The sequence below is a fragment of the Manis pentadactyla genome, chromosome 4 (genome assembly GCF_030020395.1).
Source record: "Manis pentadactyla isolate mManPen7 chromosome 4, mManPen7.hap1, whole genome shotgun sequence".
Taxonomy (NCBI): Eukaryota; Metazoa; Chordata; class Mammalia; order Pholidota; family Manidae; genus Manis; species Manis pentadactyla.
The window spans coordinates 169,744,009-169,760,013 of NC_080022.1; the positions used below are offsets into that span (position 1 = coordinate 169,744,009).

Genomic DNA, 16,005 nt, shown 5'->3' on the forward strand with positions numbered 1-16,005 from the left:
AGTTGGGCGGCTGCAAGACCCACAGCAGGTGGGCTGGCAGCAGGGGGAGCAGCACGACTGGCACATCGTGTTACGATAGAGGGGGGCTCTTGCTCGCAGGTGAGTTGTTCAGATTCTGATGTCTCCTTGTGTTCTGGAGCTTTTTATAGTCCAGTCCCCCCAAAATTTGGACCAATGACAAGGACTTTGCTTGTTGTTGTTTATATTGTTTTCCATAGCCACTAGGGAATTGTAAAAGAGGAAGACTTTGTTCCCTCTTATGAATTTTTAGCAAGTAAGTGTTTGATGTGTTTCTTAATTGAGAATAACTCACAGCAACTCTTTCCAGGAAAAAGGAAGGTGGTCACCTCATCAGCATCGTTCCTGTAATGATCACAATCTGATCATGTGATGCAGTTCCCACTGGCCGACGGAGGGTCAGAGCACTTGTCCCTCGAGCTTTGTCCCTTGGTTGTACTTAGATTGGAATGTGTTCCTGCAGAGGGGCACCATGCTGATATGTTCACAGTCACAAACTGCATGCACGCCCGAGTCCAAGTCTGTTTCCCCACAGAAGCCTGATTCAGGACCACTGCACATATCTATCCATAGCATCCACCCCACCTGCGTACCCTGTTCAACCAGAGGCACTTGGGTAGAGGGTGTTTGGCACAACGTCTTTCATATGGCAAGGCAGAACCGAAGCAGTTGGATAGAGGCAGTGGGACAGTGGCACTAAGAAAGCGTCTTGTTCAATCCTGGGTGAACAACAGTCCTAATGGGTCCAGTACTAAGGGGTTTCCCAGGAAGTGGGACTTGCAACTGCAGTTTGGGCAGACCAGGGTGAGTTGGAGACTCTAGCCCAAACATGGAGAGAAAGCACCCTCAACTGACCTCATGTCACTGACAGTACGTTCATTGTGCCATTGTGCTGTCTTCTTTCTTCTCTCCCTCTCGCTCTCTCTCTCCCTCTCTCTTTTTTCCTTTCCTTCTCTTTTTATGTCTCTTGTTCTTTCTATGTTTCTTTATCTATCTCCCTTTCTGTCTGTCTCCCTCCCTTCCTTCCTCCTTCCCTATGTTTTGTCTCCCTCCTCCTTCTCCTCCTTCAATTCCTCCTCCACGTCCTTCTTTGAAAAGTTGTGGCTGTCCACCACACTGAAGATGCAAATATTCGATCCGAGTGGAGAAACTCTTAGATTACAGATGGTGTTTTTAATACGCTATGCATATGTCTTGGATCTCAGTATGTTCAGGTTAATTTCTGTCTGTCAGTTCCACTTCTCTATACCTGAGGGCTCTTTTCATCCAACAGCACAAAGTCGTGCTCTGTGTGTGTGCCCTGCTGAGAAAAACACTCATCCAGTGCTTCTGGAGAGTTGGCCTATAGAGACTCCAGCTTCCTTGTTCCTCAATTAAGATCATCCCCAAATGAGTGTCTCCCATCATTTCTGATAGTGTCCCTCCAGGGTGAGCTTCAGCCGCCCACTGTGATGCTGGCTCATGACCGCCCTTCCCGCTATCACTTCCCCACTGCACTACCGCTATGGACCACACTCCCCAGACAACGACATGCACTTGAACCTTTCCTCCAGAGTAACTTCTGGGAGGAAGCAAACTATGACATTAGCTTCTTCCGTTTTAATACCTTTTTTGGGCTGTTGAGTTGTTCTCCTCTGTTCTTATCCCCGCCGCTACAAACGATTGAAGGGCAGAGACCCAGTAGTGAAGCGGCGTGCAAGTTTTCTTTAAATACCCTCCAAGTGAGGAATGGGCCAGGGTCGAGGTTAATGAAGGCTAGTTTACTTGACTACAGTCGAGATTAAGGAAAAAAGAGGAGGAAAAGGAAGCTCATTGAACTGCTGCTTGGCCCAGGGCATAATCCCTTGCCAACTTCTAAAGCCACACTCACCTGCCGTCCAGTGCCCGCTTGAGTGTGCATGGCAAGGGAACTAAGTCTCCACCACCCAGGACTTGGGGGAGCCTGAGAGCCCTGCAATCAATGAGATTGTGTCCTCAGAACTTCCTAAACATCAAGAGAAGAGATTTTCGGGCAGGCTACTAAGGAGTATGATCGTATTGCTGCCGTTGCGTCTGGGCCACCCAGGCGATGGGAAGTTGCAAGCCCAAATCACAGCTCTCAGTAGCCCCTCCCTGCTTACTTGGAGTAGGACAGAGAGAGGGACACACTGGAAGAAAGGCGAGTGCGGGCAACCTCAGAGAGGCGGCACTCTTAAGGGCTTCGGATTCTGTCTCTCAAGGCTTTCAAGAACGGGATAAAGGTAAACGGATGGGGGGTTGGGTGGAGGTAGGCTTGATGTGTGGGTTCAACTTGTCTATCTTCAGTGAGGGACACTATGTCCTCATCCACTGTCAGTCCTCCAGGAAATTCTGTATGTGAAGCTTAACACAATGGATTGATTGATCCTGTTCCTCTCCAAGATACTCGTTAGGTGACCCGAAAGCACTGGGAATATATCAACTAAGACTGCTTACCGTGCCTTAAGATAGGTAGTTGGCTGACTACCAGAGAACATCTTAGGAATCTCACCTCCTAACTCCCTGGTTTTTAAAATGGAATCTTAGCCTATGATGGCGCCCCTCCTGTTCCTCCTGCCCTGTTTATCTCAGCATTTCTCATCACAGGCAGGAAAAGGTAATGATGATGCTTGTCTCATGTCTCAGCTCTATCTCAGCTGCATTAGCTAGAGCGAGTCTCAAGGTCAGCCCGGATCCAGAGCACGTGGCATGAACTCACATTGCCACGGGACGTTATCTCTGTGAGTCCTTTCTGGCTCTCTGGCTTTATCTGATTAAACCCCTGTGTTCTTGTTGAGCGCGCCCCTCTTTGCATTGCACTTATATCTGTCTTCATGACTAACACCTTCGTCTCCAAAAGGGGAACCTTTAGACCTGCTTTGCACATGTCTCCAAGCACTAAAGGTAATGTGTGTGAAGCATCCAGTGGCAATACCAGCAGCAGTAGGCAGCCCAGGACACGTGAGTTCCTCCTCGCGTCCACCCAGACCCCCAGCAGGAAGCAGCAGCCGGCAAGCTCGGTGTGGGCAGTCTCTTCAGAACATGCCACGCACACAGTGTCACCAGCTGACACGTGTCCTGGGCACTGACCTTGTTAACTCAGCAGAGTTAGCTCTACTGCTCCCAAGGAGGTGATACAAGTCCCAAAGTCTTCTATTCCTTTCAGAGCCCGAATCACGCCCTACCTCCCTGAATCTCAGGCAGCATCATTAGTTCAGGGCCCAAAGCGCCAGCCTCCTCTGCTGGCTCCTGTGAATGCACAGGTTCCTCGCTTTCCTTCTTTCCCACGTCGTTCAGATTCCGCTGGATTATTAACTTCATTTCCCTCCAGTGCCTCAGATTTCCCTCACAAAACACAGGAAGCCGTTTTGTCCCCTCAGCTGGTTCAGAGGTTACGGATTACTCAGTGTCATCCACGCCCATTGCCTAGCTTCTCAGTGCCCAACTTTGCCCGTACTGAATTTCCTTCCTAACATTTTGATCAGGTGGAAGAATGGCCTTAAAGTTGGGGAGCGTAATATGCTTGGCAGAAAATTACTTAATTCCTCATTTGGTGTCTATAGGTTCTCAGGCCAAGGAGGTCATTCGAGAATACGGTTTTCATGATGCCCAAGAACGCATGTCCTTAGATGGCCTCCTTGTCATGAGGAACCTGGATTCTAACAAATGTTTGGTGCAGATGAATTTCAGGGAGTGGCTGGACAGCACCTGAGGCCAGGAAAGGCTCCCTGCATTCAGAAGAGCTCCCAGATGCAGAAGAGCTCCTACTGGCCCAACATTAGTTGCTGTTCCTGAGGTGTAAGACACCGATTGGGCAGGAACTTTGGACACAGGTATCATCTGCGTATACAAGAGAATAGGACTTCTGTTGTTCAAGAAGGAACTCATGTTAACATTTTGCTCATGCTCAGTCCCAGGGTTCGTTCTGACTTGTCTTGACCAATAAACTTTAAGTACCCTTGAACAGAGGACAGCCTTGGTTGTCCATCTGTCCATTTCAGCTATATAACATGACACTGTGAAATTTTCTCCTATGGAAAAGGGAGAGAGTAATTTTATGGGGACTGTATGAGGCTCAGAATGCCCAATGCATATGCTGTTCCGCATGTATGTAAGTTCATATGTCTGGAATGCTGTACAATAAGACAAAAAACAATGTGGCATGTATGACGGTACAGGATTTATTAAGCCTAATGGGGGAGACACCCTACATCTAGGGAGATAACTCCAAGAGATCATAAAAGGCAGAAAGCAGGATACAAGAACTGGGAGTACATGGAAAAACAAAGCATGACTGAGAGATTTTCAACAGTGGCAGAAACGTGTGTAAAAGCTCTAAGGATATGTTTTCCCAAGTCACTTAGAAGGAGAGGAAGAAGATCTTGAGTGCAGAGTCAGAGCAGCGACCAACACTCCATGTGGAGGATGCATGAAGCTGCCACACGATTCACAAGGTCTAAGGACCAAGAGAATCGGGGTGAAGCACGCCGCACTCCATCAAGCTGGTTCACACGCTGAACAGGCAGATGAGTAAAGCAACTTTGGCGAGAGCGTGCTGCCTTTCAGTACGTTTCTAAGTGGATTTGTTGGCAAGTGGCACGTCAACGTTGTGGGCAGATGACTGTTCTTGGCCGGGCAATCAGCAGCAGGAAGGCTGGCAGCAGCTGGATCCACAGCTCTGTGGCAGGCAGCCAGGCAGGCAGCAGCAGGTGGGCTGGTAGCAGGTTCTGTGGCAGTACACGGGTCCAGAGCACACTGGCTGGCTGCAGCTGGATCCACAGCAGGACTGTCCACAGCCACTAGACCCACAGCAGGAGGGCTGGCAGCAGGGGGTCACACAAGTCGGCCGGCAGCAGGTGGTCCTGCAGCAGCTGGTTTGACAGCAGGTTGGGCGGCAGCAAGGCTGGCAGCAGCTGGACCCCCAGCCACTAGACCCACAGCAGGTGGGCTGGCAGCAGGAGGCCACACAAGTCGGCCGGCAGCACGTGGTCCTGCAGCAGCTGGTTTGACAGCAGGTTGGGCGGCGGCAAGGCTGGCAGCAGCTGGACCCCCAGCAGGTCTGTCCACAGCCAATGGACCCACAGCAGGAGGGCTGGCAGCAGGGAGCGCTGCAGCAGGTGGGCTGGCAGCAGGTGGCCACACAGGTTGGCCTGCAGAAGGTGGTCCTGCAGCAGCTGGTTTGACAGCAAGTTGGGCGGCTGCAAGACCCACAGCAGGTGGGCTGGCAGCAGGGGGAGCAGCACGACTGGCACATCGTGTTACGATAGAGGGGGGCTCTTGCTCGCAGGTGAGTTGTTCAGATTCTGATGTCTCCTTGTGTTCTGGAGCTTTTTATAGTCCAGTCCCCCCAAAATTTGGACCAATGACAAGGACTTTGCTTGTTGTTGTTTATATTGTTTTCCATAGCCACTAGGGAATTGTAAAAGAGGAAGACTTTGTTCCCTCTTATGAATTTTTAGCAAGTAAGTGTTTGATGTGTTTCTTAATTGAGAATAACTCACAGCAACTCTTTCCAGGAAAAAGGAAGGTGGTCACCTCATCAGCATCGTTCCTGTAATGATCACAATCTGATCATGTGATGCAGTTCCCACTGGCCGACGGAGGGTCAGAGCACTTGTCCCTCGAGCTTTGTCCCTTGGTTGTACTTAGATTGGGATGTGTTCCTGCAGAGGGGCACCATGCTGATATGTTCACAGTCACAAACTGCATGCACGCCCGAGTCCAAGTCTGTTTCCCCACAGAAGCCTGATTCAGGACCACTGCACATATCTATCCATAGCATCCACCCCACCTGCGTACCCTGTTCAACCAGAGGCACTTGGGTAGAGGGTGTTTGGCACAACGTCTTTCATATGGCAAGGCAGAACCGAAGCAGTTGGATAGAGGCAGTGGGACAGTGGCACTAAGAAAGCGTCTTGTTCAATCCTGGGTGAACAACAGTCCTAATGGGTCCAGTACTAAGGGGTTTCCCAGGAAGTGGGACTTGCAACTGCAGTTTGGGCAGACCAGGGTGAGTTGGAGACTCTAGCCCAAACATGGAGAGAAAGCACCCTCAACTGACCTCATGTCACTGACAGTACGTTCATTGTGCCATTGTGCTGTCTTCTTTCTTCTCTCCCTCTCGCTCTCTCTCTCCCTCTCTCTTTTTTCCTTTCCTTCTCTTTTTATGTCTCTTGTTCTTTCTATGTTTCTTTATCTATCTCCCTTTCTGTCTGTCTCCCTCCCTTCCTTCCTCCTTCCCTATGTTTTGTCTCCCTCCTCCTTCTCCTCCTTCAATTCCTCCTCCACGTCCTTCTTTGAAAAGTTGTGGCTGTCCACCACACTGAAGATGCAAATATTCGATCCGAGTGGAGAAACTCTTAGATTACAGATGGTGTTTTTAATACGCTATGCATATGTCTTGGATCTCAGTATGTTCAGGTTAATTTCTGTCTGTCAGATCCACTTCTCTATACCTGAGGGCTCTTTTCATCCAACAGCACAAAGTCGTGCTCTGTGTGTGTGCCCCGCTGAGAAAAACACTCATCCAGTGCTTCTGGAGAGTTGGCCTATAGAGACTCCAGCTTCCTTGTTCCTCAATTAAGATCATCCCCAAATGAGTGTCTCCCATCATTTCTGATAGTGTCCCTCCAGGGTGAGCTTCAGCCGCCCACTGTGATGCTGGCTCATGACCGCCCTTCCCGCTATCACTTCCCCACTGCACTACCGCTATGGACCACACTCCCCAGACAACGACATGCACTTGAACCTTTCCTCCAGAGTAACTTCTGGGAGGAAGCAAACTATGACATTAGCTTCTTCCGTTTTAATACCTTTTTTGGGCTGTTGAGTTGTTCTCCTCTGTTCTTGTCCCCGCGGCTACAAACGATTGAAGGGCAGAGACCCAGTAGTGAAGCGGCATGCAAGTTTTCTTTAAATACCCTCTAAGTGAGGAATGGGCCAGGGTCGAGGTTAATGAAGGCTAGTTTACTTGACTACAGTCGAGATTAAGGAAAAAAGAGGAGGAAAAGGAAGCTCATTGAACTGCTGCTTGGCCCAGGGCATAATCCCTTGCCAACTTCTAAAGCCACACTCACCTGCCGTCCAGTGCCCGCTTGAGTGTGCATGGCAAGGGAACTAAGTCTCCACCACCCAGGACTTGGGGGAGCCTGAGAGCCCTGCAATCAATGAGATTGTGTCCTCAGAACTTCCTAAACATCAAGAGAAGAGATTTTCGGGCAGGCTACTAAGGAGTATGATCGTATTGCTGCCGTTGCGTCTGGGCCACCCAGGCAATGGGAAGTTGCAAGCCCAAATCACAGCTCTCAGTAGCCCCTCCCTGCTTACTTGGAGTAGGACAGAGAGAGGGACACACTGGAAGAAAGGCGAGTGCGGGCAACCTCAGAGAGGCGGCACTCTTAAGGGCTTCGGATTCTGTCTCTCAAGGCTTTCAAGAACGGGATAAAGGTAAACGGATGGGGGGTTGGGTGGAGGTAGGCTTGATGTGTGGGTTCAACTTGTCTATCTTCAGTGAGGGACACTATGTCCTCATCCACTGTCAGTCCTCCAGGAAATTCTGTATGTGAAGCTTAACACAATGGATTGATTGATCCTGTTCCTCTCCAAGATACTCGTTAGGTGACCCGAAAGCACTGGGAATATATCAACTAAGACTGCTTACCGTGCCTTAAGATAGGTAGTTGGCTGACTACCAGAGAACATCTTAGGAATCTCACCTCCTAACTCCCTGGTTTTTAAAATGGAATCTTAGCCTATGATGGCGCCCCTCCTGTTCCTCCTGCCCTGTTTATCTCAGCATTTCTCATCACAGGCAGGAAAAGGTAATGATGATGCTTGTCTCATGTCTCAGCTCTATCTCAGCTGCATTAGCTAGAGCGAGTCTCAAGGTCAGCCCGGATCCAGAGCACGTGGCATGAACTCACATTGCCACGGGACGTTATCTCTGTGAGTCCTTTCTGGCTCTCTGGCTTTATCTGATTAACCCCCTGTGTTCTTGTTGAGCGCGCCCCTCTTTGCATTGCACTTATATCTGTCTTCATGACTAACACCTTCGTCTCCAAAAGGGGAACCTTTAGACCTGCTTTGCACATGTCTCCAAGCACTAAAGGTAATGTGTGTGAAGCATCCAGTGGCAATACCAGCAGCAGTAGGCAGCCCAGGACACGTGAGTTCCTCCTCGCGTCCACCCAGACCCCCAGCAGGAAGCAGCAGCCGGCAAGCTCGGTGTGGGCAGTCTCTTCAGAACATGCCACGCACACAGTGTCACCAGCTGACACGTGTCCTGGGCACTGACCTTGTTAACTCAGCAGAGTTAGCTCTACTGCTCCCAAGGAGGTGATCCAAGTCCCAAAGTCTTCTATTCCTTTCAGAGCCCGAATCACGCCCTACCTCCCTGAATCTCAGGCAGCATCATTAGTTCAGGGCCCAAAGCGCCAGCCTCCTCTGCTGGCTCCTGTGAATGCACAGGTTCCTCGCTTTCCTTCTTACCCACGTCGTTCAGATTCCGCTGGATTATTAACTTCATTTCCCTCCAGTGCCTCAGATTTCCCTCACAAAACACAGGAAGCCGTTTTGTCCCCTCCGCTGGTTCAGAGGTTACGGATTACTCAGTGTCATCCACGCCCATCGCCTAGCTTCTCAGTGCCCAACTTTGCCCGTACTGAATTTCCTTCCTAACATTTTGGTCAGGTGGAAGAATGGCCTTAAAGTTGGGGAGCGTAATATGCTTGGCAGAAAATTACTTAATTCCTCATTTGGTGTCTATAGGTTCTCAGGCCAAGGAGGTCATTCGAGAATACGGTTTTCATGATGCCCAAGAACGCATGTCCTTAGATGGCCTCCTTGTCATGAGGAACCTGGATTCTAACAAATGTTTGGTGCAGATGAATTTCAGGGAGTGGCTGGACAGCACCTGAGGCCAGGAAAGGCTCCCTGCATTCAGAAGAGCTCCCAGATGCAGAAGAGCTCCTACTGGCCCAACATTAGTTGCTGTTCCTGAGGTGTAAGACACCGATTGGGCAGGAACTTTGGACACAGGTATCATCTGCGTATACAAGAGAATAGGACTTCTGTTGTTCAAGAAGGAACTCATGTTAACATTTTGCTCATGCTCAGTCCCAGGGTTCGTTCTGACTTGTCTTGACCAATAAACTTTAAGTACCCTTGAACAGAGGACAGCCTTGGTTGTCCATCTGTCCATTTCAGCTATATAACATGACACTGTGAAATTTTCTCCTATGGAAAAGGGAGAGAGTAATTTTATGGGGACTGTATGAGGCTCAGAATGCCCAATGCATATGCTGTTCCGCATGTATGTAAGTTCATATGTCTGGAATGCTGTACAATAAGACAAAAAACAATGTGGCATGTATGACGGTACAGGATTTATTAAGCCTAATGGGGGAGACACCCTACATCTAGGGAGATAACTCCAAGAGATCATAAAAGGCAGAAAGCAGGATACAAGAACTGGGAGTACATGGAAAAACAAAGCATGACTGAGAGATTTTCAACAGTGGCAGAAACGTGTGTAAAAGCTCTAAGGATATGTTTTCCCAAGTCACTTAGAAGGAGAGGAAGAAGATCTTGAGTGCAGAGTCAGAGCAGCGACCAACACTCCATGTGGAGGATGCATGAAGCTGCCACACGATTCACAAGGTCTAAGGACCAAGAGAATCGGGGTGAAGCACGCCGCACTCCATCAAGCTGGTTCACACGCTGAACAGGCAGATGAGTAAAGCAACTTTGGCGAGAGCGTGCTGCCTTTCAGTACGTTTCTAAGTGGATTTGTTGGCAAGTGGCACGTCAACGTTGTGGGCAGATGACTGTTCTTGGCCGGGCAATCAGCAGCAGGAAGGCTGGCAGCAGCTGGATCCACAGCTCTGTGGCAGGCAGCCAGGCAGGCAGCAGCAGGTGGGCTGGTAGCAGGTTCTGTGGCAGTACACGGGTCCAGAGCACACTGGCTGGCTGCAGCTGGATCCACAGCAGGACTGTCCACAGCCACTAGACCCACAGCAGGAGGGCTGGCAGCAGGGGGTCACACAAGTCGGCCGGCAGCAGGTGGTCCTGCAGCAGCTGGTTTGACAGCAGGTTGGGCGGCAGAAAGGCTGGCAGCAGCTGGACCCCCAGCCACTAGACCCACAGCAGGTGGGCTGGCAGCAGGAGGCCACACAAGTCGGCAGGCAGCACGTGGTCCTGCAACAGCTGGTTTGACAGCAGGTTGGGCGGCGGCAAGGCTGGCAGCAGCTGGACCCCCAGCAGGTCTGTCCACAGCCAATGGACCCACAGCAGGAGGGCTGGCAGCAGGGAGCGCTGCAGCAGGTGGGCTGGCAGCAGGTGGCCACACAGGTTGGCCTGCAGAAGGTGGTCCTGCAGCAGCTGGTTTGACAGCAAGTTGGGCGGCTGCAAGACCCACAGCAGGTGGGCTGGCAGCAGGGGGAGCAGCACGACTGGCACATCGTGTTACGATAGAGGGGGGCTCTTGCTCGCAGGTGAGTTTTTCAGATTCTGATGTCTCCTTGTGTTCTGGAGCTTTTTATAGTCCAGAACCCCCAAAATTTGGACCAATGACAAGGACTTTGCTTGTTGTTGTTTATATTGTTTTCCATAGCCACTAGGGAATTGTAAAAGAGGAAGACTTTGTTCCCTCTTATGAATTTTTAGCAAGTAAGTGTTTGATGTGTTTCTTAATTGAGAATAACTCACAGCAACTCTTTCCAGGAAAAAGGAAGGTGGTCACCTCATCAGCATCGTTCCTGTAATGATCACAATCTGATCATGTGATGCAGTTCCCACTGGCCGACGGAGGGTCAGAGCACTTGTCCCTCGAGCTTTGTCCCTTGGTTGTACTTAGATTGGGATGTGTTCCTGCAGAGGGGCACCATGCTGATATGTTCACAGTCACAAACTGCATGCACGCCCGAGTCCAAGTCTGTTTCCCCACAGAAGCCTGATTCAGGACCACTGCACATATCTATCCATAGCATCCACCCCACCTGCGTACCCTGTTCAACCAGAGGCACTTGGGTAGAGGGTGTTTGGCACAACGTCTTTCATATGGCAAGGCAGAACCGAAGCAGTTGGATAGAGGCAGTGGGACAGTGGCACTAAGAAAGCGTCTTGTTCAATCCTGGGTGAACAACAGTCCTAATGGGTCCAGTACTAAGGGGTTTCCCAGGAAGTGGGACTTGCAACTGCAGTTTGGGCAGACCAGGGTGAGTTGGAGACTCTAGCCCAAACATGGAGAGAAAGCACCCTCAACTGACCTCATGTCACTGACAGTACGTTCATTGTGCCATTGTGCTGTCTTCTTTCTTCTCTCCCTCTCGCTCTCTCTCTCCCTCTCTCTTTTTTCCTTTCCTTCTCTTTTTATGTCTCTTGTTCTTTCTATGTTTCTTTATCTATCTCCCTTTCTGTCTGTCTCCCTCCCTTCCTTCCTCCTTCCCTATGTTTTGTCTCCCTCCTCCTTCTCCTCCTTCAATTCCTCCTCCACGTCCTTCTTTGAAAAGTTGTGGCTGTCCACCACACTGAAGATGCAAATATTCGATCCGAGTGGAGAAACTCTTAGATTACAGATGGTGTTTTTAATACGCTATGCATATGTCTTGGATCTCAGTATGTTCAGGTTAATTTCTGTCTGTCAGATCCACTTCTCTATACCTGAGGGCTCTTTTCATCCAACAGCACAAAGTCGTGCTCTGTGTGTGTGCCCCGCTGAGAAAAACACTCATCCAGTGCTTCTGGAGAGTTGGCCTATAGAGACTCCAGCTTCCTTGTTCCTCAATTAAGATCATCCCCAAATGAGTGTCTCCCATCATTTCTGATAGTGTCCCTCCAGGGTGAGCTTCAGCCGCCCACTGTGATGCTGGCTCATGACCGCCCTTCCCGCTATCACTTCCCCACTGCACTACCGCTATGGACCACACTCCCCAGACAACGACATGCACTTGAACCTTTCCTCCAGAGTAACTTCTGGGAGGAAGCAAACTATGACATTAGCTTCTTCCGTTTTAATACCTTTTTTGGGCTGTTGAGTTGTTCTCCTCTGTTCTTGTCCCCGCGGCTACAAACGATTGAAGGGCAGAGACCCAGTAGTGAAGCGGCATGCAAGTTTTCTTTAAATACCCTCTAAGTGAGGAATGGGCCAGGGTCGAGGTTAATGAAGGCTAGTTTACTTGACTACAGTCGAGATTAAGGAAAAAAGAGGAGGAAAAGGAAGCTCATTGAACTGCTGCTTGGCCCAGGGCATAATCCCTTGCCAACTTCTAAAGCCACACTCACCTGCCGTCCAGTGCCCGCTTGAGTGTGCATGGCAAGGGAACTAAGTCTCCACCACCCAGGACTTGGGGGAGCCTGAGAGCCCTGCAATCAATGAGATTGTGTCCTCAGAACTTCCTAAACATCAAGAGAAGAGATTTTCTGGCAGGCTACTAAGGAGTATGATCGTATTGCTGCCGTTGCGTCTGGGCCACCCAGGCGATGGGAAGTTGCAAGCCCAAATCACAGCTCTCAGTAGCCCCTCCCTGCTTACTTGGAGTAGGACAGAGAGAGGGACACACTGGAAGAAAGGCGAGTGCGGGCAACCTCAGAGAGGCGGCACTCTTAAGGGCTTCGGATTCTGTCTCTCAAGGCTTTCAAGAACGGGATAAAGGTAAACGGATGGGGGGTTGGGTGGAGGTAGGCTTGATGTGTGGGTTCAACTTGTCTATCTTCAGTGAGGGACACTATGTCCTCATCCACTGTCAGTCCTCCAGGAAATTCTGTATGTGAAGCTTAACACAATGGATTGATTGATCCTGTTCCTCTCCAAGATACTCGTTAGGTGACCCGAAAGCACTGGGAATATATCAACTAAGACTGCTTACCGTGCCTTAAGATAGGTAGTTGGCTGACTACCAGAGAACATCTTAGGAATCTCACCTCCTAACTCCCTGGTTTTTAAAATGGAATCTTAGCCTATGATGGCGCCCCTCCTGTTCCTCCTGCCCTGTTTATCTCAGCATTTCTCATCACAGGCAGGAAAAGGTAATGATGATGCTTGTCTCATGTCTCAGCTCTATCTCAGCTGCATTAGCTAGAGCGAGTCTCAAGGTCAGCCCGGATCCAGAGCACGTGGCATGAACTCACATTGCCACGGGACGTTATCTCTGTGAGTCCTTTCTGGCTCTCTGGCTTTATCTGATTAACCCCCTGTGTTCTTGTTGAGCGCGCCCCTCTTTGCATTGCACTTATATCTGTCTTCATGACTAACACCTTCGTCTCCAAAAGGGGAACCTTTAGACCTGCTTTGCACATGTCTCCAAGCACTAAAGGTAATGTGTGTGAAGCATCCAGTGGCAATACCAGCAGCAGTAGGCAGCCCGGGACACGTGAGTTCCTCCTCGCGTCCACCCAGACCCCCAGCAGGAAGCAGCAGCCGGCAAGCTCGGTGTGGGCAGTCTCTTCAGAACATGCCACGCACACAGTGTCACCAGCTGACACGTGTCCTGGGCACTGACCTTGTTAACTCAGCAGAGTTAGCTCTACTGCTCCCAAGGAGGTGATCCAAGTCCCAAAGTCTTCTATTCCTTTCAGAGCCCGAATCACGCCCTACCTCCCTGAATCTCAGGCAGCATCATTAGTTCAGGGCCCAAAGCGCCAGCCTCCTCTGCTGGCTCCTGTGAATGCACAGGTTCCTCGCTTTCCTTCTTTCCCACGTCGTTCAGATTCCGCTGGATTATTAACTTCATTTCCCTCCAGTGCCTCAGATTTCCCTCACAAAACACAGGAAGCCGTTTTGTCCCCTCCGCTGGTTCAGAGGTTACGGATTACTCAGTGTCATCCACGCCCATCGCCTAGCTTCTCAGTGCCCAACTTTGCCCGTACTGAATTTCCTTCCTAACATTTTGATCAGGTGGAAGAATGGCCTTAAAGTTGGGGAGCGTAATATGCTTGGCAGAAAATTACTTAATTCCTCATTTGGTGTCTATAGGTTCTCAGGCCAAGGAGGTCATTCGAGAATACGGTTTGCATGATGCCCAAGAACGCATGTCCTTAGATGGCCTCCTTGTCATGAGGAACCTGGATTCTAACAAATGTTTGGTGCAGATGAATTTCAGGGAGTGGCTGGACAGCACCTGAGGCCAGGAAAGGCTCCCTGCATTCAGAAGAGCTCCCAGATGCAGAAGAGCTCCTACTGGCCCAACATTAGTTGCTGTTCCTGAGGTGTAAGACACCGATTGGGCAGGAACTTTGGACACAGGTATCATCTGCGTATACAAGAGAATAGGACTTCTGTTGTTCAAGAAGGAACTCATGTTAACATTTTGCTCATGCTCAGTCCCAGGGTTCGTTCTGACTTGTCTTGACCAATAAACTTTAAGTACCCTTGAACAGAGGACAGCCTTGGTTGTCCATCTGTCCATTTCAGCTATATAACATGACACTGTGAAATTTTCTCCTATGGAAAAGGGAGAGAGTAATTTTATGGGGACTGTATGAGGCTCAGAATGCCCAATGCATATGCTGTTCCGCATGTATGTAAGTTCATATGTCTGGAATGCTGTACAATAAGACAAAAAACAATGTGGCATGTATGACGGTACAGGATTTATTAAGCCTAATGGGGGAGACACCCTACATCTAGGGAGATAACTCCAAGAGATCATAAAAGGCAGAAAGCAGGATACAAGAACTGGGAGTACATGGAAAAACAAAGCATGACTGAGAGATTTTCAACAGTGGCAGAAACGTGTGTAAAAGCTCTAAGGATATGTTTTCCCAAGTCACTTAGAAGGAGAGGAAGAAGATCTTGAGTGCAGAGTCAGAGCAGCGACCAACACTCCATGTGGAGGATGCATGAAGCTGCCACACGATTCACAAGGTCTAAGGACCAAGAGAATCGGGGTGAAGCACGCCGCACTCCATCAAGCTGGTTCACACGCTGAACAGGCAGATGAGTAAAGCAACTTTGGCGAGAGCGTGCTGCCTTTCAGTACGTTTCTAAGTGGATTTGTTGGCAAGTGGCACGTCAACGTTGTGGGCAGATGACTGTTCTTGGCCGGGCAATCAGCAGCAGGAAGGCTGGCAGCAGCTGGATCCACAGCTCTGTGGCAGGCAGCCAGGCAGGCAGCAGCAGGTGGGCTGGTAGCAGGTTCTGTGGCAGTACACGGGTCCAGAGCACACTGGCTGGCTGCAGCTGGATCCACAGCAGGACTGTCCACAGCCACTAGACCCACAGCAGGAGGGCTGGCAGCAGGGGGTCACACAAGTCGGCCGGCAGCAGGTGGTCCTGCAGCAGCTGGTTTGACAGCAGGTTGGGCGGCAGCAAGGCTGGCAGCAGCTGGACCCCCAGCCACTAGACCCACAGCAGGTGGGCTGGCAGCAGGAGGCCACACAAGTCGGCCGGCAGCACGTGGTCCTGCAGCAGCTGGTTTGACAGCAGGTTGGGCGGCGGCAAGGCTGGCAGCAGCTGGACCCCCAGCAGGTCTGTCCACAGCCAATGGACCCACAGCAGGAGGGCTGGCAGCAGGGAGCGCTGCAGCAGGTGGGCTGGCAGCAGGTGGCCACACAGGTTGGCCTGCAGAAGGTGGTCCTGCAGCAGCTGGTTTGACAGCAAGTTGGGCGGCTGCAAGACCCACAGCAGGTGGGCTGGCAGCAGGGGGAGCAGCACGACTGGCACATCGTGTTACGATAGAGGGGGGCTCTTGCTCGCAGGTGAGTTGTTCAGATTCTGATGTCTCCTTGTGTTCTGGAGCTTTTTATAGTCCAGTCCCCCCAAAATTTGGACCAATGACAAGGACTTTGCTTGTTGTTGTTTATATTGTTTTCCATAGCCACTAGGGAATTGTAAAAGAGGAAGACTTTGTTCCCTCTTATGAATTTTTAGCAAGTAAGTGTTTGATGTGTTTCTTAATTGAGAATAACTCACAGCAACTCTTTCCAGGAAAAAGGAAGGTGGTCACCTCATCAGCATCGTTCCTGTAATGATCACAATCTGATCATGTGATGCAG

General features: G+C 50.3%; 1 protein-coding gene across 1 annotated transcript; it reads right to left on the reverse strand.

Annotated features, from left to right (window-relative positions):
• Positions 1-4,616: 4,616 nt before the first annotated feature.
• On the reverse strand, positions 4,617-15,612 carry LOC130683268 (keratin-associated protein 9-1-like; the record flags this gene model as incomplete). Its single annotated transcript, XM_057499525.1, has 4 exons — positions 4,617-4,636; positions 4,705-5,236; positions 10,305-10,463; positions 15,259-15,612. Coding segments are annotated over 4 exons (1,065 nt in total), but the record flags the coding sequence as incomplete, so codon positions are not given.
• Between the last annotated feature and the right edge of the window lie 393 nt (positions 15,613-16,005).